Source organism: Sciurus vulgaris, assembly GCF_902686455.1.
Source record: "Sciurus vulgaris genome assembly, chromosome: 4".
Classification (NCBI taxonomy): Eukaryota; Metazoa; Chordata; class Mammalia; order Rodentia; family Sciuridae; genus Sciurus; species Sciurus vulgaris.
Window position 1 is genome coordinate 58,575,105 of NC_136464.1, and position 25,229 is coordinate 58,600,333.

General features: G+C 37.7%; 3 protein-coding genes across 13 annotated transcripts in view; 2 read left to right on the top strand and 1 right to left on the bottom strand.

Annotated features, from left to right (window-relative positions):
• The window catches only part of RUFY2 (RUN and FYVE domain containing 2), a 41,328-nt gene extending 30,187 nt beyond the window's left edge, over window positions 1-11,141 (top strand). For 3 of the 6 annotated variants that reach the window (XM_079135788.1, XM_079135787.1, XM_079135790.1), the window contains 4 exons: window positions 1,637-1,766; window positions 2,276-2,370; window positions 5,374-5,422; window positions 8,617-11,141. In XM_079135788.1, the coding sequence (XP_078991914.1) occupies window positions 1,637-1,766; window positions 2,276-2,370; window positions 5,374-5,422; window positions 8,617-8,871 (529 nt within the window). In that variant the 3' untranslated portion in view covers window positions 8,872-11,141. The remainder of the gene's footprint in view (window positions 1-1,636; window positions 1,767-2,275; window positions 2,371-5,373; window positions 5,423-8,616) is intronic. The other 3 variants (XM_079135789.1, XR_013763107.1, XM_079135791.1) reach the window with 3 other exon arrangements.
• A 1,115-nt stretch (window positions 11,142-12,256) lies between these two features.
• HNRNPH3 (heterogeneous nuclear ribonucleoprotein H3) lies at window positions 12,257-22,040 on the bottom strand. Of its 5 annotated transcripts, none has more exons than XM_079135814.1 (10): window positions 21,734-22,040; window positions 16,620-16,754; window positions 15,968-16,106; window positions 15,264-15,448; window positions 14,733-14,819; window positions 14,419-14,534; window positions 13,251-13,386; window positions 12,862-12,957; window positions 12,683-12,775; window positions 12,257-12,557 (listed from the first exon to the last, which is right to left on the bottom strand). In XM_079135814.1, the coding sequence occupies exons 2-10, from the start codon at window positions 16,729-16,731 to the stop codon at window positions 12,481-12,483; spliced, it is 1,041 nt and encodes a 346-aa protein (XP_078991940.1). In that variant the 5' UTR covers window positions 16,732-16,754; window positions 21,734-22,040; the 3' UTR covers window positions 12,257-12,480. The 5 variants fall into 5 exon arrangements, with proteins under 5 accessions (XP_078991940.1, XP_078991939.1, XP_078991938.1 ...); XM_079135813.1 differs by having other exon boundaries at window positions 15,336-15,448; window positions 21,715-21,873; XM_079135812.1 differs by having other exon boundaries at window positions 15,309-15,448; window positions 21,715-21,873.
• PBLD (phenazine biosynthesis like protein domain containing) overlaps window positions 19,150-25,229 on the top strand; it is an 80,154-nt gene continuing 74,074 nt past the window's right edge. The window contains exon 1 of one of the 2 annotated variants that reach the window (XM_079135818.1): window positions 19,150-21,218. The gene's annotated coding sequence lies outside the window, so the exon portion shown is untranslated. The remainder of the gene's footprint in view (window positions 21,219-25,229) is intronic. The other variant, XM_079135819.1, reaches the window with a different exon arrangement.

The window sequence follows — 25,229 nt, forward strand, 5'->3', positions numbered from 1 at the left end:
GGGCCTCCAACTTGCGATCCACCTGCCTCAGACTCCTGAGTCACTGGGATCACAGGCGTGCACTAACACACCTGGCTTCCCTTTTAATTAATTTATTAATTTATTTATTTTGGGTAGTGGGGATTGAACCCAGGAGTGTTTAACCACTAAGCCACATGCTCCTCCCCACCTTTTTAAAATTTTGACCATGGGGTCTTGCTAAGCTTAGTGAGACCCTGTCTCAAAATTTAAAAAAGGGCTGAGGAGCACCTGAGTAGTAAAGTGCCCTGGGATCATTCCCCATTACCAATAATTAACAAACAAACAAAAAAATGTAATACTTCAACTACTTTTGTCTTGCAGGTGTTGTTAGAATGATAGAGGCTATTTTCAGATGAGAACTAGCCTGTTCTTAGATCTATCTTGCAGCTGGTCAGCTTCTAACAGTTATCTGCAAATTAGCACTTTGCACCAGGGTGGATATTTTAGTCAGCTTTATCGCTGCTGTGACTAATGATTTGACTAGCACAATTATAGAACAGGAAAGGTTTAGTTAAGGGCTCACAGTTTCAGAGGTCTTAGTCCATAGAAGGCTGGTTTCATTCCTTGGGGCTCAAGGTGAGGCAGAACATCATGGTGGAAGAAGAGCACGGCAGAGGGAAGCAGCTTGCATCATTAGGAAGCACAGGGATTCCCTTGCCAGATACAAATATATACCTCATAGTCATGACCCATTTCCCACCTCCTCCATCCACACCCTACCACTTCAATTAATCCCATCACGGATTAATTCACTGATTGGGTTAAGACTCTTACAACCCAATCATTTCTCCTCTGAACCTTCCTGCATTGTCTCACATGTGAGCTTTTGGGGGACACTTCACATCCAAACCATTTTGCTGTAGTAACGATTATAGTAATTATCGTATCAGAATAGTCCTTTTGTTTGTTGTAAAAATTTTCACATGACACAAATAAAAACAATTAAAACCCCACATTGCTCCCCTTAGTTGCATACCCAAAAATGTAAGAAGTTTTAATAGTATGGTATATATCCTTCGAAAACATTTTCCATAGTTATAGACAAAATGACATAAATTGTTTGACAATTATTTTTTTGTGGCTGGCAAATGAATAGATACTTTGTGTTCAGAAAACTGTACTGATGTCGGGGATGTAGCCCAATGGTAGAGCACTTGCCTAGTATGTGCAAAGCTCTGGGTCCAATTGCCAGTATTGTGTAAGGAAAACAAACAAAACCAAACCAAACAAACAAAAAAACCTGTGCTGAATTTGTTTACCAAAAGATACTTATGAAAGAAAATGAAGCCAGACATCGTGGCAAACACCTATAATCCCAGTAACTGAGGAGGGTGAGGCAGGAAGATTGCAAGTTCAAGCCTCAGCTGTTTAGTGCAATTTAGGAAGACCCTGTCTCAAAATAAAAAATAAAAAAGGGTTGGGGCTGTGGCTTGTGGTTAAACGCCCCTGAGCCCTGGGTTCAATCCCTGTTACAAAAAAAAGAAAGAAAGAAAGAAAAAGGAAAACAACGAAAGAAATGCTTCAAAGAGGCAAAATTAAAAAGATGTTTGTAATTAAGGAATACATAGAACTGTTACGTAAGTACTGAGCTTCTGTGTATCATTTGTCATTTAAGGATTCAACTGGAAACTGATCTGAAGATTGAGAAGGAATGGAGACAGACTTTGCAGGAAGATCTTCAAAAGGAGAAAGATGCCTTATCTCATCTTAGAAATGAGACCCAACAAATCACTAGTCTTAAAAAAGTAAATGTGGTAAAACTTTAAATATTATATCGTGACAAATGTTCACCTATGTTAAAATTTATTTTTTGATACTTACGGAATGAACCCAGGGTCACGCTACCACTAAGCTGCATACCCAAACCTTTTTGAGAGAGGGACTTGTTAACTTGCCATGGTGGACCTCAAATTTGCGATCCTCCTGCTTCAGTCAACTGAGTTGCTGAGATTACAAGCGGGCAACACCATGCCCAGCAAATGTTGTCTTGTGTTAAAGATTATTTAGACACAGTTAATATTTATACAAGGAAAACAGGCCATACTATTTGTCATCAAAAATATCATTAAGGAGATTTAAGTAAATGTGAAAAATGTGAAGTAGTTGATTAACAGAGCAGCTAGGAAAGACGTTTGGATACAGTTCTGTTTTTTATAAAATGCTTATTAAGGATGCTCATAATTAATGATACATCTACTATGTGAAGTTGCTCATTTCTTTTAAATCACATTTTCTGTCTTTTATTGTTTTGAAGGAGTTCCTTAACCTCCAGGATGAAAATCAGCAGTTGAAAAAAATATATCGTGAACAAGAGCAAGCTCTTCAAGAACTTGGCAACAAACTTAGCGAGTAATTTTTTTTCCCTTCAACTAAGTAGTTATTGATACTTATAAAAGGTTCATGGAGGCATCAAACCAATTAGAAAGGTTTAAATAAACACAGCTGCATGTGGTGAAACATACCTGTAATCCCAGCTACTTGGGAGGTTTAGGTAGAGAAAGAGCATCTAATTTAGTGAGGCCAGCCTCAGCAATTTAGTGAGACCCTATCCCAGAATAAACAAGGGCTGGGGGAGGTTTAAATATAAGATAAATATATGAACCATTATAGATAATTTTTATCTCTATACCTTTTCTTTTTTCTTTCTTTTTATTTTCATGGTCCTGGGGATTACACCCAGGTTTGCTTTTAACACTGAGCTGGGATTATAGACATGTGCCACTGTGTTTAACTTCTGTAGATTTCACAGAATAATCTGTATTGTTTCTGATAAGCAAGAGATCAATTTCAGTCTGACATCCATTTGTTGAGTCCTTTGAGCTTGACCCTGTGCTAAGTGCTTACTACTTTATTTCCCAATATTTGACAGATACTTATTGAGCTTCCTCCATGTGCAGGCACCATGCTTCTAAATAGTGAAAACAAAACAAAACAAAAATCTCCATTTACTGAGATCATACAAGTTTAATATTAAGGCATAATGGAATAGTAAAATAAGGAATGTGTGTTACTTTTCACCTGGTCCCTGAGATTGTAGTTATATTAAAGGGGTGGTCATTTGGAGATCTAAGTGCTGTATTCATACCCTTGTTATTTACTTTAGTCTGGGTCATTGCTTCTCAAATTTTAGTTTGCAGGAATATTACTGCACAGGTTAGATGTACTACACAATCTATAACTGAATTTATGAGGTATGAAGGGATTTTCAAGTGTTATTTTGACTACTGAATTATTCTCTTAGCTTGCATACCTAACCTAGTTCCATATTATACTTGTTCTTTTGTAGTTTTGTTTTACTTATGTTAGAAAGCTGGGCCCATTGGCACATGCCTATAATCCCAGCAATTCAGGAGGCTGAGGCAAGTTCAAGACCAGCTTCAGCAACTTAGCAAGACTGTCTCTAAATAAAATATAAAAAAGGGCTGGAGATGTGGCTCAGTGGTTAAGCACCACTGGGTTCAATTTCAGGTACCAAAGAAAAGGATATGTTATATTTTTCCTGGTGCATATGAATACTGGGCAATGTCAAACTTGTTTTGTTTTTTAAGTACTGTTGTAAACATCTTCTACATTTATTTTTAAAAAATCCTATTTTAATTCATATTTCTTTAATTGTAAGCCAGGTTGAGCGGTTGAGCATCTTATTTTTGTTCCATTTATATTTATAGTTTATTTTTGGTAAAGTGCCTGTTCACATGTTGTACAATTTTTGGATTATTCATGGGATCTTTGAAAATTAATTGTACACGGTACATTTTTTAATCCTAGTTTGTCATTGTCAACTTGTGGTATATTTTCCCTTGCTGATATCTCAGTTTTTACAGGCAACCATTTGTCAGTTTTCCTTTGTTACTTCTGAGATCACAGTTCCTAAAACATGGGTAGCACAAGTTTAGGGTCAGAATTTTTTTTTTTTTTTTTTAAGATTTGAGACAGCATCTTAATGAGTTGCTCAGGGCCTTGCTGAGTTGCTGAAACTGGCCTGGAACTTGGGATCCTTCTGCCTCAGCCCCTCCCCAGAGTACTAAGGATTAAACCTGGGGTACCTTACCATTGAGCTACATCCTCCGCCCTACCATTTCAATTTTCATTTTAGGGTTTTTGTGATCCTGCCTCAGCTTTCTAAGTATCTGGGACTATAGAGAAGTAGAGCCTGCACCTTGCACTTTAATGAACTTTTGTGGAGAGAAATTTGAAACAAGTTGAAAGTTCAACAGTAGATAATTATATGAGCTTTCATATCCTTTTTTATGGTACATACCATGTAGCCATTTAACATAATGATGAGGTAGATACTTAGTAACAACCAGTAGCCTTTAGCTGTTCAGAATACCTTGCTAGGAGAAAAAAAAAAAAAAAAAAAAAAAAAACTAGTTATGGAAAACTGTAGGTAATGATTCCATGTAAATACTTAACCTACTCATAGACATGTAGAGAAAATTATCCCTGGGTATTGGGATGTAGGTAAATATTGCTTTTTATAAACTGAATTTAATTACATGTATTTTCATTAGGTAGAAAAGTATCACTAATATGTATTCTGTATATTTCATTCTGTAACACTTCTTTATCTCCTGAACTTTATATATAGGTTAGCAATTGGTCTTTGGAGGTTACAGAGACCAGGCTTTGGATTCTGGCTTCCCTCTTACTACCTCTGAGACCTTTAGAAGTGACTAAATCACTGGTCATAGTGGCATACGCCTGTAATCCCAGCAATTTGGAAGGTTGAGACAGGAGGACTGCCAAGTTTGAGGTCAGCCCTAGCAATTAAGAAAGACCCTGTCTCAAAAAATAAAAAGCGTTGGGGATATAGCTCAGTGTACCACTGAGCTACTAAGGGTACGCCCTCAATTTTTTTAGGGCCCAAGTTGTTGAGGCTGGCCTCAAACTGTGATTCTCCTGCCTCAGCCTCCAAAATTGTGGGATTACAGGCATGTACCATCCACACCTGGTGTCAAGTGTAGTGGTGCATGCCTGTTACCCCAGTAACTCAGTAGGCAGAGGCAGATGGATTCCAAGTTTGAGGCTAGCTGCAGAAACTCAGGCCTTAAGCAACTTAGTGAGACTCTTGTCTCAAAATAAAAAATAAAAAGGGTGGAGATGTAGCTCAGTGGCAAAGCACTTCTGAGTTCAATCCCCAGTACCAAAAAACAAACAAAAAACCAAGTTTTAAATCTAAAAATTCATTTTTGCTTTAGGACATTTAGAAAATATATCGCACCGGAGATTAGTAGGGTCATATAGTTTATATAATTATAACATATGTAAAACCAATACCTTTCTAATGAATTACAAGGTATTGTATATTTTAATGTGTACTGATATTTGGACCTGTTTGTAATCTTTTAGATCCAAACTTAAAATAGAAGATATAAAAGAAGCTAACAAAGCATTGCAGGTGAGTAGAAAATGTTTCCCTCAAGAAGGTATGTGAAACTACAAAAATAGGTAAATAAAGCCTAGTATAAATCTAAGATATTTTAGGGATAGAGTGTAGCTCAATGATGAGGTATGGACCTAGCATGTGTCAGGCCCTGGATTTGACCCTCAGCACTGAAAAACAATGGGGATCTTGGGACAATAGAGCTAGCTCTCCCCTTTACCTCCAGGATTACAATGATCTTCCTGATGAAAGTGAACATTAGAAATAAATTTTGTCCACTTTCCTACAGTGTGGCCTAACAGCGAGATTCCTCTGAATTTAAGAATCCTTGAATGACAGTTTATTATGAAATCCTGTTTTTGGCTTTTACTGAGTCACATAGCCTCATTGAGCCTATTTCCTCTTCTGAAACGGGCTTATTCTGCATGGGGTTGCTATGAATATTGACTAGGTTAATACACGAAATAGTGGTTAGTATAGTTCCACATATGGTTTTGACTAGGTATGGTGATGAATGCCTGTAATCCCAGTGGCTTGGGAGGCTGAGACAAGAGGATCAAAAGTTCAAGGCCAGCCTCAGCAACTTAAGTAGCCCGACCCTATCTCAAAATTAAAAAGAGCAGGGAGACTTCGGATGTAGATGCGTGGTAAATTATCCTTGGGTTTAATGACTAGTATGATGCCCCACCCCACCACCATATATATGGTTGTGGATGTATCTGAATTCAGGATAATCACTTCTTAACAACATATAAAATACTATCTGGGAGAGAAGTGATAGGTACCTTTCTACCTCTACCATCTACCTATATTTTAATTCAAAGTGTTACATGAAAATGGATGTAAAAAAGTGCTAAATAGAATTAAAAAATAATGGTCTTTTTTTTTTCACTCCCTGGGCCCTTACCCACCCTAGTTCCTGCTAACCAAAGGGATCTACTTTTAAGTCCTTTACCTGTTTCTTCAGGCCTAACTATATTTCTAGATAAGATGCAGTATATGTTTACTTAAAAAAAAAAAAAAAAAAAGTTTTATTCTTTAAAGTATTTTTAGATGTTTATAGACCTTTATTCATTTATATGTGGTGCTGAAAACAAACCCAGTGCTACATGCTAGGCAAGCCCTCTACCACTGAGCCACGATCCCAGTCCCATGTTGTTTATTCTTGATTTATCAATTTCAAACCTAGTTATTGACTAATGTGATGGATGAGTTTCGCTCACTTTCACGGTGGCCTTCTCTTCACTGTCCTTCCAGTAGTTTCTTGTGGAATTCCTTTACTTTTTTCTTTTGGTACTGGGGATTGAACTCAGGGGTGCTCTATAGCCAAACCATATTCCTAGTTCTCATTTTTTTCCTTTGGAGGGTCTTGCTCAGTTGTGGAGACAGGACTGCAACTATTTTTTTTTGGGGGGGGGAATGTGGGGGTGGTACTGGGGATTGAACTCAGGGCACTCAACCACTGAGACACATCCCCAGCTCTATTTTGTATTTTATTAGAGACAGGGTCTCACTGAGTTGCTTAGTGCCTCGCTTTTGCTGAGGCTGGCTTTTATCCTCCTGCCTCAGCCTTCCAAGCTCTTGGGATTACAAGAATGGACCACCATGCCTGGCTGGAAATACTTTTTAATTAACTTTCGAGTTAATTATTGCTTCTCTTCTTAAATTATTTGCATTTGAACATCAGTTTTCTCAGACCTTCTAGAACACCTCTATGCTTTTTAGAAAGCTTTTCAAATTGCCAAAATTTTTCAGGCAAGTGGTTAGTTCATTTTCTTTCCATGGAGTCATCCTTCCTGTAGTTGTGTTCTGCTCAGGTCTGGCTTGGTTCCTCCTGTTGAATTTCCCTTTGATGCTATTCTTGGCGTTCCTTTTATTCTTCTGTGTGGGAGCTCCTATTGCCTGAATCCCATAACATCTTTCTTGGGTTACTCCCTTTGGGCAATGCATCCTTCAATAACTCATAAGGATTTAACAACTGAATATTCTTTTTTTTCTGCCTATAGGAGATGGGTGGGTGTGTGGATGGTTGTGCAAACCAGTATTAAAATTGCAAAATTAACTTTTCATTGTTAAGATCACACACATAGAGAATGCACATAGTAAAATACTTACTCTTTTTAGCTTATATGATCCATACCTTAGGCACCCTAGTGTGCTTCCTAATTACTCTCCTCCCTTTTGAAACTTTCAGTCAGTACATTGCTTTTATTTTTCATGTGTATTTTTAACAAAATATGTAGTTCTCCCAGTTTTTATATGTACCTAAGTGGATTTATATGGCTTTTCTTTTTCCATACTGTTTCCCATATTACAGATTTTAACTGATAATAAACTTGTTCCTGTCTCCTTAATACCTGTGAGCTGGAAGTAAAATTTAGGGTCTTGATCTGAGGTATAGCCTTCCATGTTGTTTACATACTTTTAATATTCAATAGGCTATTTGCTCATTTTTCCTTTTAAAAATAGCAGATTTATTTTGTCTTCTTTAAGGTTCGGTATCCCTATATTTAAATGAAAGGCACAAAGGTCACAGAAAGTTTGGTGAATGCTGGCTGGGTGGATGGCAGCAGGTTTTCTAACTGTAGAAATACTGGATACCCTCTCTCCAAATACCTTTCATCTACAAGACTTTTCTCTAGGGCAGTGTTTCATGAGATAGTGGCTACCATTCTGGAACTAGACAGAAAAGTCATTTATTTGAAGAGCAAACGCTCACTCTTCTCCTGGTAGTCTAGGTTTGCTTGTGGCTGTTTCCTTAAGCCAGCAACTTCCGCTCTCTGAAGTTTGTTTTCTCATCTGTAAAATGGGATTGTTTGCCTGATATTTAAGTGGCCCTGGGTTTAATCCCCAGTACCAGAATTTTTTTTTTTTTGTTAGAAATTTTATTCATGGAGCAGCCAGGCACAGGCATGGTGGCCCATACTTGTAATTTCAGTGAGACCCTGTCTAAAAATGGGAGGGGAGGCTCAATATGTAGGCTCAGTGGTAAAGCACCCTGGGTTCAATCCCCATACCCTACCCCCAAAACAAGAAAACAAAAACAAAAACAAACAAACCACACCAACCCCCGCAACCTCTTTACTTCTATTCTTCAGATTACATTTCTATTACTGTAAGATGTCCTTGGGCAAAAAAATTTCCACATGTCATTCACTGTTAGTGTTACCAATTTAAGCATTTAAATTCATACTTTTCTTTCCTACCAGGGACTGGTCTGGCTGAAGGACAAAGAAGCAACACATTGTAAGCTTTGTGAAAAGGAATTCTCACTCTCTAAGAGAAAGGTAAGGGAGGTAGGAAATGAGTTCAAAACTCTTGGTGCAAAAATGGCTTCTCATCTTATTCATCAAGTTTTTTCTGATTTTTCATTTAATAGCACCATTGTAGAAACTGTGGGGAGATTTTCTGTAATGCCTGTTCTGACAACGAACTGCCTTTGCCTTCTTCACCAAAGCCAGTAAGAGTCTGTGATTCCTGTCACGCAATGCTCATTCAGAGATGCTCATCTAACTTGCCATAAAATTGCAGAACTAAATCTCAGTGTATGAAAGTATCTGCAGTGAATGCACACAAGGTATCCAGGCAGTCCTCCTTTAGCAGCTTTTAGTCAGTATTGGTACCAATTTATCTTCTGCGTATTTAACTCATGGGAATTATTAAGTTGTATCATTTGATATTTACTCATTGTTACTCAATTTTCAACAGCATGTTTTAAAATAACTTTTAATTAGTACATGAAGTAATCATGGAACCCTTCACTTCATTTAAAGGCCAGATATAACAACTCAAACACATTTGCCTTATCTTGTAAAGGCCTTCTTAAAAAATAAGGCTTCAGATTGTTTTCTTCTGAATTCTGTCAAGTTGGTATTTGATGGTGCCTGTAATTCTCTTAATGCACTTTAAAGTTTCCCAATTCTCAGAGAAGAAGACTGGAAATGCACAAACTTTAGAAGTATTAACAGTCTAATTCAACATAACTATCATTATTTTGGAAGAATTCCACATTTACCTGTATTTTACCTCCCTTCCCCTCTTTTGCAGTAGAAAAGGTCAATATTTTATCCTATAAAATGATCATTCCATCTTTTCTAAACAATCATTGTGCTTGCTGATTCTTTTCAGAGTGATCTGGCATCTACCTTTTACTTCTAATCGTGAAAGTCACACATCATCCTTTTTATCTTTCCAAACATGAAAACATAAACCTGCCTCATGGGGGAAAATGTGTATAATACGGGATTATATGCTTAAACTTTATCTTTGATGACACAGAATTTAGTAGTTCATGCAGAAAAAAAATCACCAACACTAAGTTATATTGATTATTCCAAGAATTTAATCTGTAATTAAGTTGCCTCTGAGTAGGCAAACATAACCCTACTGCTATTTTTTTTGTTATTAATCTAATTTTCAGCCATGCACTTTGAAAGCCTTTCAAAACCACATAAACTTTACATTCCTAGAAATATTATATTTAATGATCAATCAGATGCCTTCCTGATCCCCAAGTACTTTTTATCTGTAGGCTCTTTTCCACATGACCACATCCTTTAAGATTTAAAATTATTTAACTTTCTAAATTGCCAAAGTAAGAAACCATGTTTTATTTGAAGATCTATTTTCTCCAGAATCCATAAATTCTAGTCACTTTTTGAGGTCAATTTGTTATATCTGACAGATTTATGAGTGTGCGTGCGTGTGTATGTGTGTGTTGTGTGGTACTGGGATTGAACCCAGGGATACTCTTCCATTGAGCTACATCCCCAGTCCTTTTTATTTTGAGACAGGGTCTCACCAAGTTGCTGAGGCTGGCCTCACACTTGTGATCCTCCTGTCTCAGCCTCCAGAGCTGCTGGGATTATAGGTGTGTGCCACCACACCCAGCTTAAATGATCTTTCTTGAATATTGACAGAATTGTCCTCAAAATAGAATTATATTCTTGAACCATTTTGTACCGATGGGATAGATTAACATTTTTATGATTGCTGAAAATTAGTAAGCATAAAGTTAGTTTGCAAATAGGTTTTTTAAAATTATGTGCTTGGAACAAATTTTAAAATGTAATTTAAGTGGCTAAAATCCCAAGGCTGATTCCGTTCAACAAATAAATCAAGATTTTTAGTTACCCTTTACATTTCTATATTCAAAACTCATATTACTATTGATTTGGGCTTTTTTAGGGAAGCAGCTTTTATGACAATAATATAACTTGCTCATTTAGTTTTGGCTTACTTTAAAATCATTTATACTTTAGTTTTTTGTGTTCCATTACAAAACTCTCACAATTCTTACTTTTTGATCATGAACCTACACTTTGTTATCAAAATAGATTTCATATACCATTCCCTTACCTAGCCAGTACTACCACAATGATGCGATCATGGTGCCAAGGAATTGCGATTGTAATTCTTCTAACCTGTAATGTTTTAAAAATAAAATGTGAATTTTATAAATCAAATAAAGATTTGAAAAATTAGCCTGCTTTATAAAGGCAATTTTCATTTCTAACTTTATATCATCACTGCTTAAAGATTTTAAGAACATAATCTTAGGAAAATAAAGTACATGACTTTTTATAATAGGTGGTATATATTTAAGTAGCTAATTAAAATAAGCTGGGCATAGGTTCTATAATGACTAATTATTGTGTTGGGTGTATAGCTCAGTGGTGCAGAAAATGTTTAATATGCACAGAAGGTTCAATCCTTGATTTAAAAAAAAGACAAATCATTGCCAAGGGTCAGAAAGGTTCAAATACATATGTCACAACACTTCCTTTTCTAACATCAAAAACCTCTCCTTCCGAGTCACTTTAAATTTAATCAATCTAGACATTATATGCAGTGCTTTCTACCAGAATGGGTCATAATCAGTAACCGACACAAAGCATTCTAGGACAGACGCCATATGATTATCTCCCACATTGACATTTATTACATTAATAACATTTCTAGCAAAAACAAGTTCAGTAACTGAATTCACATTGACAGGTTTCATTTTGATCCATTAAGCCAATTTGGAGGAAAAAAAAAAAAAAAGCCATATTGATCAAAGTGATGAAATTAAAAAGCACCTTTTCCTTGCTACATATTTTTAACTAAAATTCCAAGCTGACATCAGATACAAAATCCAACTGTAGGACTGTTTTAATTGACTGACATGGATTTGTGTCTTACATTTTTTAAATGTAGTCATTTATACAGTTATGTAAAACCCATATGCTCTATTGGATAAGAAACTGAAAATACATCTGTGAGAATTATAATTCACAGTAAATGCCTATGTACTTACACTGAATTCTCTTGTTGTTGAGAACCCTACCTACTCTAAACATCCTGAAATAATTTATGACTCTCACCTTTTTGGAAACATTTTTGGTACTTCAGTCAAGTGCTGAGGGAATTGTATCCTAAAATCTAGGGCTAGAATTCAAAGTTCCAACACTCCCATCCCTAGGTAACACAATTATGAATATTCAGAAATCCAGATACCTCTTAGATCATCAACATTTCAGAGCTATGCCTGATAAATGACATCTGAAAAAGAATAATATAGAATTAGCTGAATTTATCCTCCTGAAGCCACCTAAACTCTTCTTTAGGCTTTATATTTACAATGCTATCCAGGAGAAAGTAAAGAAAAAAGTGACACTAATTATTCAAGCTCTTATTTCAGATGTCTGCTTATAAAGACTTGCAGTTTATGCCAAAGTGAACCATTATTATCTATTCACTACACTACACTACTTTTTGTAGCGCTACCAGTAAAATACATCAACCCAAATCTTATGAAGGCAGCACATCTTTAGGAGTAACTAGTATATATAAAAAGTATCAACATCAGTGGTTTGAATATAAAAATTTATTTTTAAGTCAAAGTATGCAACAAATAAAACCTACAGAAAACAGATTTTCCCATCACAATCTGTTGCTTTACCAAATAATATTTTGAAAACACATTCCTTCAGTCATTATAAAGTTCTTAAAATACAAAAGAAATTAAATCTGTAAGAAAGTCTAGTAGACCAGATGCTGTTGTTAGGACTTGTATGTTGGCGATTATGTTTTCAGTACATCCCACGCCATCCACCTCCACTCATGCCACCTTGCCCATAGTAACCTCCACTGCCTCCACCACCACGGCCTTAAGAGAAAGACATTAAGAATCATTTATCAGGAGATATCTGTGCATCAGATATTAAAATGAATATCTGCACTTTTATGGGCACTTCAAATAGGGACTAACACAAACCAAGTAGAAATACTTACCATAACCACCCAAGCCATCAGGAGTACCATATCCTCCACTATAATTGTTCCCCATTCCCATTCTTCCAACAGATCCATAGCCTCCCTGATTATCTTTACAAAAAGAAAAAGGGAAAAAAAGTAAGTTTGAGATCAATTGTCAAGTAGCCAACAGTGCTTATCTTTAAAACTTCACATACCCATTCCATCTCTGCCGTAGCCTCCCATTCCAGAACCTCCCATTCCAGAGCCACCTCCAGGAGTAGAATTCAAGAAGAGTTCAATGTATCGATGTTCTTTAAGAAAAAAAGTAAGAGTAATATGAGGAATGATGGATCAAATTTGTCAATAAAAGCTTTAGAAGGTCAATTAGCTAACATTAAAGTATGTATCAATGCTTAGATAAAAAGGCTAAGGAAGCCATTAAAGTATAAGCTTTATTACAGACTGAATGGTTTTAGGTACCAGTGACTGTGTCAAGAGCTATCTGCAGATCCCAACACCTCCTATTTCAATAAATGAGAAATTTTTTTTTAATCAACAAGTATACATCTAGGCAACCAAATAGCATGACAAGGACACAACTTACGCATGTTATTTTTATCTTTAGACATGGCAGCTACTGCATCTTCATGTGTCACAAACTCTACATCCGCTTCTCCCGTTGCTCTGCCATCAGCTCCAATGTCAATATGAACTCGTATTGGATTTAGTGGTGAGAAGAACTAAGTAAAAGAAAACACTTATTTAATATATGTAATTAAGACCAAAGCCCAAACAGGTTTTTTGTTTTTTGTTTTTTAAATCTCACATGGTACTATTGAGAGTAGAATTAAGTTAAGTCAACTACTCCCTTGACTCTCAAGAAATTATTTTAAGGGCTATGGATGGCAGCTAGTGGTAGCGTGCTTACCTAAGTATATGTGAGGCCCTGGGTTTAATCCCAGCACCACCGAATAAAAACAACAGAAAACTCCAAACCCTGCCCACCCCAATTTCAAAATTGCTGAAATATAATAGTTCATGTGAGACCTAGAAAATATGTACAAAGAAAACAGCATACACCATGATTCAGAACAATGGGTTTGATAAACCCGCCAACAACACATGAATAGCTCCTAAAATAGGTTGTTGAGTTCTAATCCCAAAGTTTATACTAGTAATAAACTTATCTTTAAAGGAACTTGGCACTTAAGGCCAAGCAAACTTTTGCTTCACTAAACAGATCAAGTATTTTGGGCTTTGAAGACCATTAGGTCTGTAATAGTAACTACTCTATGGGAAAATGAATGGGTGGAAGTGACTAGATTTGGCCCATGGGTCGAAGTTTGTTATTTTTCCCCTAACCAATCTGAAACCAGTAAGTTTCAAATCAGTAACAGCAGCAGGATTTTTCTACCCTAGAAAGCTAAACTAAACCAAGGCATTAAAACATTACATATTCCCTCTTTCAAAATGTGACACAATACAAGGAATCATCTACTCACCACTCTCTACTGATCAGTCTTTCATTATTAACTGGACTTGAAACCCACTTAAGTCAGCAAAAGATGGACAGTTCCTATCAGCCACTAAAGACAGGATAGATGCTATGGACCAAACCCAGGGCCTTATGATAATTCATTAACAGTATACTGCTGCGTTCCATCCCCAGCACTGATCTTGACATTAACATAAAGAAAACGATGAAGGAAAAAAGAATACTTCAAATTGAGATACCAATTATAAAACCATCAGTCATCACTAAAATTACTCACATTAGCAATATCATTTTCAGTTGCACGAAAAGGCAACCCTCTCATATGTACAAAATGACCACCATGGAAACCGGAACTTGCATCACCAGCTCCACCATAGCCATGACCTCCCATACCTAGGAAAATAATTTTGTCAACATTTTAAACCATTATGGATATATGTAGAAAAGCAGATGCATTACTATACAAAGTATAAAGCCCATAAAGAAAAGCACTGAAATATGCCTGAGTTAACTTTTTGTAAGAGTTATTTGTTACCACAAAAAGCTTACAAATCCTGAAAATTTTACTTCCAAATGAAAATATTATTTTACCTCTTCCATCTCTCATTCTGTCATCAAAGCCATCATTTCCATAGCCATAATTATTATAGCCACCATAGTCATCAAAACCTCCATAGCCTGTGTAATTTAAGGAAAAATTACATGAATATCATTCTGAGATAAACTTATCTAGTTTATAAATACATTTTGTAGTAAGCAGTCTGTTTAACTTCTGGACTGTTATGAGCCTGCATTTGGAACTTAGTGCATATGAAAAAAGCAGTTAACAGGAGAAAACTTAAAACCTCAAAAGGATAAACACCAAAACACATAAATTAAATTTCATCCTTGTACCAAGAAGAAACATACCAATTATTTTCATTTTAACTTCTATGTAAGTTTTCTAGGCGCTAATATGTGCACCAATCAAATCCCAGAGCTGGCCATGGGAATATGTACTTTCATGAACAGGTTTTAAAACCCAGTAGGTACTGAAATTACCGCCATTTCTATATTTCTTGACAAAGTGTCAGGAATATTAAGAAAATGACAACAGAACCTTTGTTCATTAGATACACATACCACCATCATATCCATCACCTCCTCGTCGCATTCTGTCATACATACTTCCACGCCCAGCTCCATAATAACCACCTCTTCCTCCTATTGGTCTATCATATGGTCCCGGTCGCTGTCCCAGCAATCTTCTTGGTGGGTCATAAAATCCTTTGATTTCACTCCTGCTACTTCTGAAGATCTCAATATACCTATTTAAAAATGTTTTAAGATACAGGTTTCAGCATAAATGCATTAGAGTAAATTAGATACTGGGCAAAATGCAGCAAGTTTTCTATATCTAGATACATAACCCAATTTAAATTGCCTAAATACACCATAAGTTAACAGTTTTTACACCTACAAACTTAAATAATTAAATATTTAAGTTTTACATAGACAAATGAGTCATTTGAAAGCAATTCATAAAATATGAATATATTTTTAGTTTGTTTCCTTTAGTACATGATAGTTGTTTAAGGAAAATAGGTGATTATACAAAAGCATTCATCAACAACATCCTACAGAGAAATGGAAACAATCTAATTTTAATTTAAACTATTAGCATAATTCCCCACCCAAATCTGTAGTTTCCAAGTTAAATTTAGGTAATTATCAATTCTTTTAAAACTACCCCAGAAAATGTTATGGTTACCCCCCCATTTAAGCAATAGTGACCCACAACCCCCAAAAATAAAAATTTAACACCATCCCAAACTCTCCATCCCCACCTGTGCCCTATTCTTTCCTTGTGTTTCCCCAGAGCATTTTCTGCTATCTCCTTTGAAGCAAACTGCACGAAGGCCTCCCCTGTGCTTCTCCCCTGGTAGTCCATCGTCAATGTTATCCCATTTGGCACGATTTCCAACCCTTTAACCCAAGGACAAATAACCCCATCAAGGGGAACAGTGTTAAAGGCTGAAACATTCCCATCTGAATCAAATATTTAAAACAAGTCTAAACAAAACAAAACAAAACAAAAAAAGCTTAGTTTCCCATCACCCCATAATACAAATGGAATATTTTTTCAAATATCGGAATAAATAAATTTTGTGACCACTGTCTTTTTAAATTATACACTAAAACCCCACCTATATTACATGAAAAAGGTACAAAATTTATGCTCCATATGCTAATTCATGGTTCTTTCATCACACAAAAATTATTCTCAATTAACTGCACTGCACATCAATTAGTTTTTACATATTCTATACATTCTGTATTGAATATTAACTGGAGCACATTTCATATTTTACTATATACCATAATTATCACAAACTTTAAATAGTTCCAAAATCAAATGTTTTACAAATTAAAAACTGAGTAACATAATAAAAATATAAAATTAAAATACTACTAAACTTTGACTAATACTAGAGGTACCTTGAAAGAACTGAACTATTTCCTCTTTGCTGCAACCAAATGGCAGTCCACGTAGTCGTACTGTCCCATCACTAGCGTCATTTGGACCATTATGTTTCATAACCCAATCCATCTCAATACCGTTTGATTTAAATGCTATAAAAAATAAACAAGCACATAAAGCAGTCAATCAAAATATACTCTTGTCAAGTGGTACTGAAGAAACACCCTCTCAGAGGTATCACAAAACAGGAAACGTAACATAAAACTTTAAAGTGACTCCTATGACAATGCCACAACACTTTCTATTGTGGGGTAGAGTATAGGCAATGAAACCTGACCCCTCCAACCTAAAAGTTCTGAAGGAACTTCTTAGAAACAACCAAGTATTACACACTGCCTAAAGGGAAAAACAAAAACACCCTGAATAATTCTACTACCACAATCTTCAAACTTTCTTGATTGTGTCATCTTAACGTCAATTCTAGCCTGTTCTTTATCACATTTTCACTTTTTCAGATTTTATTATTCGCCCAAACAAAATTTCTTTTAAAACTTGATTTGGATATTGTATATAGTAGCACTACCCTTTCATAGTAAGGTCTGAGTAAAATGCAGTAAGTACTTTATGTTGGAAAAAACGATACTAGCGCAAGCTTTTCGGATGAACTACTAATTTTGAACACATCAAACTGTTTAAGGGGGAAAGCTTATAAGAGTATTTAAGTAACAATTCAATTGAGTTTTAAGTGATATAAAAGCTACTCAAAAGTAAATGTGTCTACACAGTACCAGTGTTTTTGAAGCTACCTATTTGGGAAGTCACTAAAGATAGCATAATACCAGCATACTCACTCCTTTAACTTTTTAATCAATTAAGATTTAAACATGAATCTTTAATATAGTCACATTCAGGAAGTATAGAAAAAAGCACAGTGAGAAATTCCCCTACCCCTCCAAAATGAACAAGTATCCAGTGTCCAGTTCCCTTCCCGAGGCAAACATCCTTCTTTTAAAGATTCCAGAACATTTTCAAGGTTAATGCAGAAGTCCTTCAGCTGCAGAAACTTACCAGACCTTACAAATTTCACTATGCAGCTGTAGGAATCCTACTCACCTGAATATTTCCCTCACCACCTCCTCCCCTGTAAACAAAACAATTTGTTCACTTGATTCCTTTATGCTTGAAGATTGTATTTTACATCAACAGCATTCACTAAAGTTTAATCTCATGATCTAATTATCGGTGCAACTATCAGTGCATCTACAAAGGGTAAAATTTCTTCCCAGTATCACAACAAAAATAAGTGAATGCAGAAATCCTCCAAAAGTAATTATTAATCTCTACATATAAATCTTCATCAGTTCTCTTTTTAAGTGGTAGGGACTGAACCCAGAATCCCACTGAACTATCCCCCCAGCCCATTTTGTTTTTAAAAAGATAAAGGCCTAGTGCCACTCTAGACTCAAGAGAACGAAAAATAGATCACACATTTTCAGAACTGACATTACAACTAATTCTTATGCACATAAATAACTGAGATGAACTTGTAAAAAGAAAAGAAATGTTGGGTTTGAATCTGGACACTGCTATTGATTGGTTACTTAAACTACTTAAATTTCCGAGTCTTTTCAACTGTGAAATATAGCAGCAGTTCCTACAACTGTTAGAATTATGTAAAGTGCTTGGTCTGTTTCCTAGCAAGAATTCACTGGTGGCAACTGTTTGTGGATTTTAAGAGCTCTGTAAACCAATTAGATATACCACAAAGAAAACCTGAAAGGATGGAAACTATTGTCTTGAAAATAAATAGAAACTGTTAAAACACATCTTCTCCAAAGGTTAACAAAGGCTTTTTAAAGTTTAATACTATCCCTGAGTAACCCTGTTATCAGTTTGAGGGGAAAAAAAAAAAAAAAAAAAAAAAAAAAAAAAATCAGATGAGAAGCTCTCCATGATTTTCTTAAATAAATAAATCTGAGTTGGGGGTATAGCTCAGTGGTAGAATGCTTGCCTACCATGCACAGGGTCCTTCAATATTCAGAAACAAAAATAAGCAGCACCAACATAAGAAATAAAAGTTTAAGATCAAAAAAAAAAAAAAAAAAAAAAAAAAAGTTTAAGATCCAAGAAGGGGAAAAATAGGATCTAACATCAAATATTTCCTTATAAAAAATTTTAAGAACTCTGTCAAATCAATCTAATTTAGCATGGAAAGATCTTAGTGTGGTGTTTTTCAGGTCTTGGCACACCTTCTTTTCAATGTAAGAACATTCAACACAAAGATTTGTATTTCAGAAACAGAGAAAGGTGAAGTTTCACTTATCTTTACTGTAAACCCTAGCATTTCACAAGAAAATACTAGCAAACAAACTAGCTTTGATTTCTGGATCAGAATTTACAAAGATGATTCATATGAAACCAAGAGATGAAGTATTTACTTAAATACTAAATTGTTAACATAATTTTTAAATGCGGCAAAAAGTTAACCAGATTTGGAACATGAACTATTTTATAGGATGAGTATACACAAAGATAGCCTCACTAATATCCTTTCAAAACTCAAGTCTAGAACTCTACTTACAAACAAGAAAAAATTCTAAAGCATACAAAAGGCAATCAATCTGCTCTAACACCTTAATAATGCTGTCAGAAACTAGAGTTTATTAGTGATTCAAATAATCCACCTCAACCTTTCTTTGTAATGCCATGGCTAATCACTATACTCTGCTTTGTGAATTAATTCTAAGTGTTAGCCAGGTATGCCACAGTGCTTATAGTTCCAGCTACTTGGGAGGCTGAGGCAGGTGGATGGCTTGAGCCCAGGAGTTCTAGGCTAGTCTGGACAATCCAATTAAAAATGCCAGTTAAAATAGGTTAATTTTATTCGGTTTTATATAAAGATTTTAAATTTAAATATACTTTCCTAAACTAAGCAAAAGAACCCAGTCACAAAAGATCATATTTTGTATTCCATTTATATGACCGTCCAGAGGCTTGAAAGGAGGGCAGGTGCCAATATATGGAACGGCTGCTAATGGGTATGTGTCTTTTTTTGAATGACAGAGAATGTTCTAAATTGAGATTATAGTGATAGTCTGGCAACTGCTAATACACTAAAACCCACTGAAATGTACACTTCAAAGGGGAGCTGATGGTATGTGAATTATATCCCAAAGGTGTTAAGCATAACCAAACACTGAAAATCTCATAATATGGAGGGCACATTCTATCTTCTGAAGTATATGTAAGGATTTGATGCATTGATAAACTTGTAACCACTGCCCATTCAGTCACTTATTTATCAAAACAAGGTCAAGATAACATTGTTACTTAGAAAATGCAAATGAATAGATTTCCAGATGATGATGCAGACGAAAAAGAGGGCAGAAAAATAAGTCTGTAGTCTAATCCAATAAGGAAAGCTGTTACATCATGCGCCTTATATCAAAGTCTAAGCTGTTTTTTCAGTCCATTAAAAATCTACCACTTCAAGGTAAGATTTCTATAATCTTTCTTTGAATATCAACAACAGGCAGGGTTTTTGTTTTTAAAGTCGGAAAAGTAGTTAACAGACATTTAGTTTTATATGCATTCCTGGAAACTCTTCAGTCCTTGTCTTTCCTTTCTGTACTGTCATCAATGAAAATAACTGCTACAGTTCCAACTGATACAGAACCAAAACCAACCATGAAATAAAAACAATAAAACCACCCCACTCCACCACGTGACTAAGCTTACACTTTGTCTAATAGGCTTATTTACTAGTTCAAAATATCACCATACTCCAGCACTAAAGAAAAAATATGCTTAGCTACCAAAAGAAAATAAACTTTAACTCTATTAAGTATTTGACTCCTACAGCCTTAATGCCAAGAAAAAAATTCTCTGCACAAAAAAAACAACTCTTGTAGACTTAATATTAAAAGCAAATCAATTCTCTATAGATGCATACATACATTTTTGCCAATCAATGGTTGCGTTTTTAACAGGTGTTTCCCAAAAGTAGAGCTCTTCCTTAAAAACAAATTCTAACCCGTTTGTGACAAACTACACAAAACCGTTGCTAAACCAGCCACCCCCACCCATGAGTTTAAAAAGCGATACCATGTAGTTCACCGGGCCCACATGACTTATTAAAAAAAAAAAAAAATGCCCGTTCACATTCCTGTTTGATAATCACCCACTTTTCTGCTTACAAAATTATTCAAAGTCTTCATAAACATTTAGGTGTTCAAAAAAAATATCCTTTGGAAAATGAGTACGTACTCTTTTCGAAGTTCCAAACCTGGAATATAAGGGCCGGCTAAGCGTCCTTTATTCCTCCCGGGAGACTTTCGTTTATCTAGCGGCCCTAGAGACCAGAGAACTAGGGAGAGTACTTCCCCCTCCCGTCCCGCAGCCAAGCCTGGCTTAAAAACCTTCGCCACCGGGCGGCGGAATTACAAAGGAGGCCGTCCGCCTCCTTTGTCCTGGATTTGGGAGTTGAGCGCCTTCGTCGCCATTGGCTTTCCTCCCCCAGCTCCAGCCTCTCTCATCTTGGGAATCTGCGTCAGAAGTCACTCGCAGTCCCGCCAGCCCAGGTAACCCTGCCGAGACTGCGGAGGAAGGAGGCCGCGGTAGGAGGCCAGGCCCATTCGGCGCCATTTCCATCGGGAGCGCGCCGGGCAGCCCTGATCCTCCCCGCACCCAAATGCCCGGCCTTACCCTGCTCGCTTCACTGCCCACCCTCATCCCTTCCAGGGAGCTAGACCACCTCGTACCCACGCCTTCTAAATCAGTTTTCGGAAGCTGGGGAACAAAAAAGTAGAAAGAACAGGGAAGGGCGGGAAGCCTAGATGTCCGCGCCACCGTACCCAAAATGGCGGAGGCCCAGCCAGCAGAGAAGGGGGAAAATGCAGAAAGCCCCCACTTCGGGCCTCGGCGTCGTCCACCGAATTCCACTTGAGCAAGTCCTCCCCTCGGTAGGCCGCCCTCCTTGAAGTGGGAGATCGCCCAGGAAGCGCACCGGGCCACCTCGGAGCGGCGACCTCCACACTTCCCCACCCCACCCCCTCCCGGTCTCTCTTTCGTCCTTCTCCCGACTCCGCTCTCGACACCACCAGCCCAACCTACCCCCTTTTACTTCAGATACCCTGTCGGGCGATAGTAACGCCGACTCCTGTGCACGCGGGGTTCGGTTGTGTGGAGGGAGAAGTCGTTCGTCTCTTGCAGCGCTCCGCACAACGGTTTTTCAAACCGTCTTCGGCGGTGGCAACCGCTAAGGAAGCTGCGCAGCACGGCGACTGGCTGGGGGGGATGGGAGAGAGCGAGCGAGGAAGAGGGGGTGGAGCGAGGGCTACGAAGACGGGCCGCCCTGCTCTCGCGAGACCAGGTGGTTCCGCCTTGGCGCCGGCGGCCCGAAATGCGCTTGCGTACTGATGGGCTGACCAGCTGCGGCCGGGCAAGAGAAAAGCTGAAGTTGAGGTTGTTCCAGTTAAAGAAAGAGTTGCGGCATTCTCCGCCTTTCTTGTTTACCCTATAACCATCCAACTCTGAGAGTCCACCCTTTTGCTCTCAGATAGGATGGGAAATGGCAGAAGCAGCCCTTGCAGTGTGTCTTGAAGGAGCCGTAGTGTCGCGGATTGGAAAAGTTCCTATACTCAAGAGGATCCATCGGGAATTAATCCCTTTACCCAGCGAGGAAAGGGTGCCACGTGGTTCACCCACCAAACCCTGGGAGAGCTTTCCTTATCCACCATGTTTGCATTCTGCGGTTAAAAGAAAATAGTGTTGCGGCTGCCAAGATACAAAGTGTCAACCAGGCCAGATTTCGGCTGTCGGGCTCGGGTTTCTCTTTCCCCACCTACCACCCTGGAGTTGCCAGCCGCCCCCTAGCGGGCCTCCACCGGGCGTACTGTGGAGGCCCCGGGCTTCTGATTGATTTACTACTTACTACGCTTCCCTTTTCTCATCATTAAAACCTGATTGACCAATCATTGGCTCATGGCTGTGACTTCGGTGCTTCCACGCATATTTTTTTTAACTTGGTGCATTATGGTTGCATATATTGTTGGATTTGTTGTTACATATTCGTACATGAACGCAATGTAACAACATAATTTGGCCAATACCACTCCCCAGCATTTCTCCCCTCCTCCCTCCCTCCCTCCCTTTCTCACACTCCTTGACCCCTTTCCTCTACTGATCTCCCTTTGATTTTTAGGAAATTTCGAGTTGTTTTCTAAATAGAGCTTTCCATTCTTGAAAATTGTTCTCAAAGCTAATAAATACTTTTTATTGTGCTATCATGCCACCTAGGCTCTCAATGACACATTATGACCTTTTTATTTTTTACAGTTTCAAAACAAATGTAAGCTGAAATTCTATGGGAAAAGTCAAAGGCACTCCTGTAAAGAGATAAAAGCAAGTGCAAAAGTGTGTATGTGTAAGGCCCCCAAAAAGGAAACCCCAACTCTGTCCCATGGATCGGCAACCCCAATCAACCGCAGGAGGCATCACTTGATGCAAACCGCAAGAGGTGTTTATTCCAGCGGCCCTGGGAACCGACTGGTGACTCACGCAGGAGTCCAGGAGTGGAGTCCCTAGCAGAAAATCTTGTAGGTTTATAAAGGCAGAAACCCCACATCCGGAGGGGTCGCATATGAAAGGGAAAAGGGGAACAAAGCTGCCGGGAAATTTCAAAGGGGGTCTGGGTTTGCTGATAACATACAACATGTTTCACAATGTTTTACAACAGGGCATAGATTCTGGTCAATAGTTTCTGGTAATCCTACTGTTTGAGCACTATCTGGCTATCTGGCTCAATTTACTCTTTTACTCCCTGTTTAGGGCTGATTCCTGGAACAGCTTTAAGGGCTTTGTTCCCGTCACTGCGAGGGAGACCTTAGGGAGTTGAGATAAAACAGCTTAAAAAAATGTCCATTCTTTCATATGTACATGTAGCATGAGGGAGAGGAGATGAATTTGACTACACCCATCTTTCTGTAGAATGGGTTGAAAATGTGTATGAACCTACGTTGTAATCAACCTTGAAAGTCCAGCCCCAAAATTTGGACCTTGTGCTACAGACTTTGAGAAGCTTGTTGGGGGTGGGAAGTATGGGATGAACGGATTTTTTTCCCTATTAGATCTTTAATGTATAATATGGAGACAAAGCCAGTTACCTTCTATTTCATGGTTTCAGTTGATCTTCAAACCTACTTAAGACTAATGCGGAGCAGTTGGAATTGCCCAGGTCCATGGTGCCCTACTGCCATCATCATCATCATCATTATAATTATAATAATAATTATTATTTGGTTATGGTAATTAAACCCATGGGCACTTAACCACTGAGCCCCATGGGGGGGGGGGAGCCTCACCACCTTTTTAAAAATTCTTTTGAGGGCTGGGACGGTAACTCAGTCGGTAGAGTGCTTGCCTTGCATGCACAAGGCCCTGGGTTCGATCCCCAGCACCGCAAAAAAAAAAAAAAAAAAAAAAAAAAAAAAATTCCTTTTAGAGACTAAAGTCTTCCTGAATTGATTAGGGCTGCTAGATTGCTGTGGCTGGCTTTGAACTCCTGAGCCTCCTGCTCATTCTGGGATTACAGGCTTGCTCCACCTACAGCCATTTAGTCCACCTTCTCAAATACTCCTCAGAAGAAGGGGGAAGGGATAGAGTGATCATGCTTACAGAAGTGAAACAACTGGGACTTGGTGGCGATGACGCAAGCAGACCTGTAATACCAGCGGATTCGGAGGCTGAGGCAGGAATAGAAGGAGTTCAAAGCCAGCCTCAGCAAAAGGGAAGTGCTAAGCAACTCAGTGAGACCCTGTCTCTAAATAAAATACAAAATAGGGCTGGGGATATAGCTCAGTGGTAGAATGCCCCTGGGTTCAATCCTCCCCACCCCCCAAAAAAGAAAACGAGGATATGGTAATACACAATTCATTGTCTTTACAGCCCTGAAAATTATTATTGTCATTCTGCTGATGAGGTTCTTGGTCCCCAGAGAAGTGAAAATAGTTGCCTGAAGTTACACTGCTGAATGACCAAACTAAGATTGGAACCAAAAAGGTTTTACTCCAAGGACCAGGATCTTCAACTATTTGTGGTTACAAATAATTCATCTGTGCACTAATGGAGCAGACATCATTTTAGGCAAATCGAAGTTACTAACCCTAAAGAACACTAGCTTTACCATCTCAGGAGATCTGTAGTTACTAGTTTATTGGTTGGAGACTTTTAAACAGGTCTAAAACTTGGTTGTCCTGGTATCAATGACACTGTGAAGTACTCCTTTTTAATTTTTATTTTTTGCTGTATTGGGATCTCCCACCAATTTTTTATTTATTTATTTATTTGTGACTGGGGAATGAACAACAGGCCTGAAGTATGTTCCTTCTTTTAAAAAATAACTGCTATCAAGCTCCTACACTTCAGATTGAGTTTGTCCCTTGGTTCAAGTTACATCCCTACTTTATCCTTTTAGTCTTTCATCCTGATTTGGTAGGTGGAATTCTGTAATCCTGTTCACCCCTGGCCTGAATCCAAACAATCTATTTACTGCTTGATTGAATTTGGCATTTTTCCACATACTTTTTGTGGCCATGGGTGACAATCCTAAAATTACTCTAGTGACATGA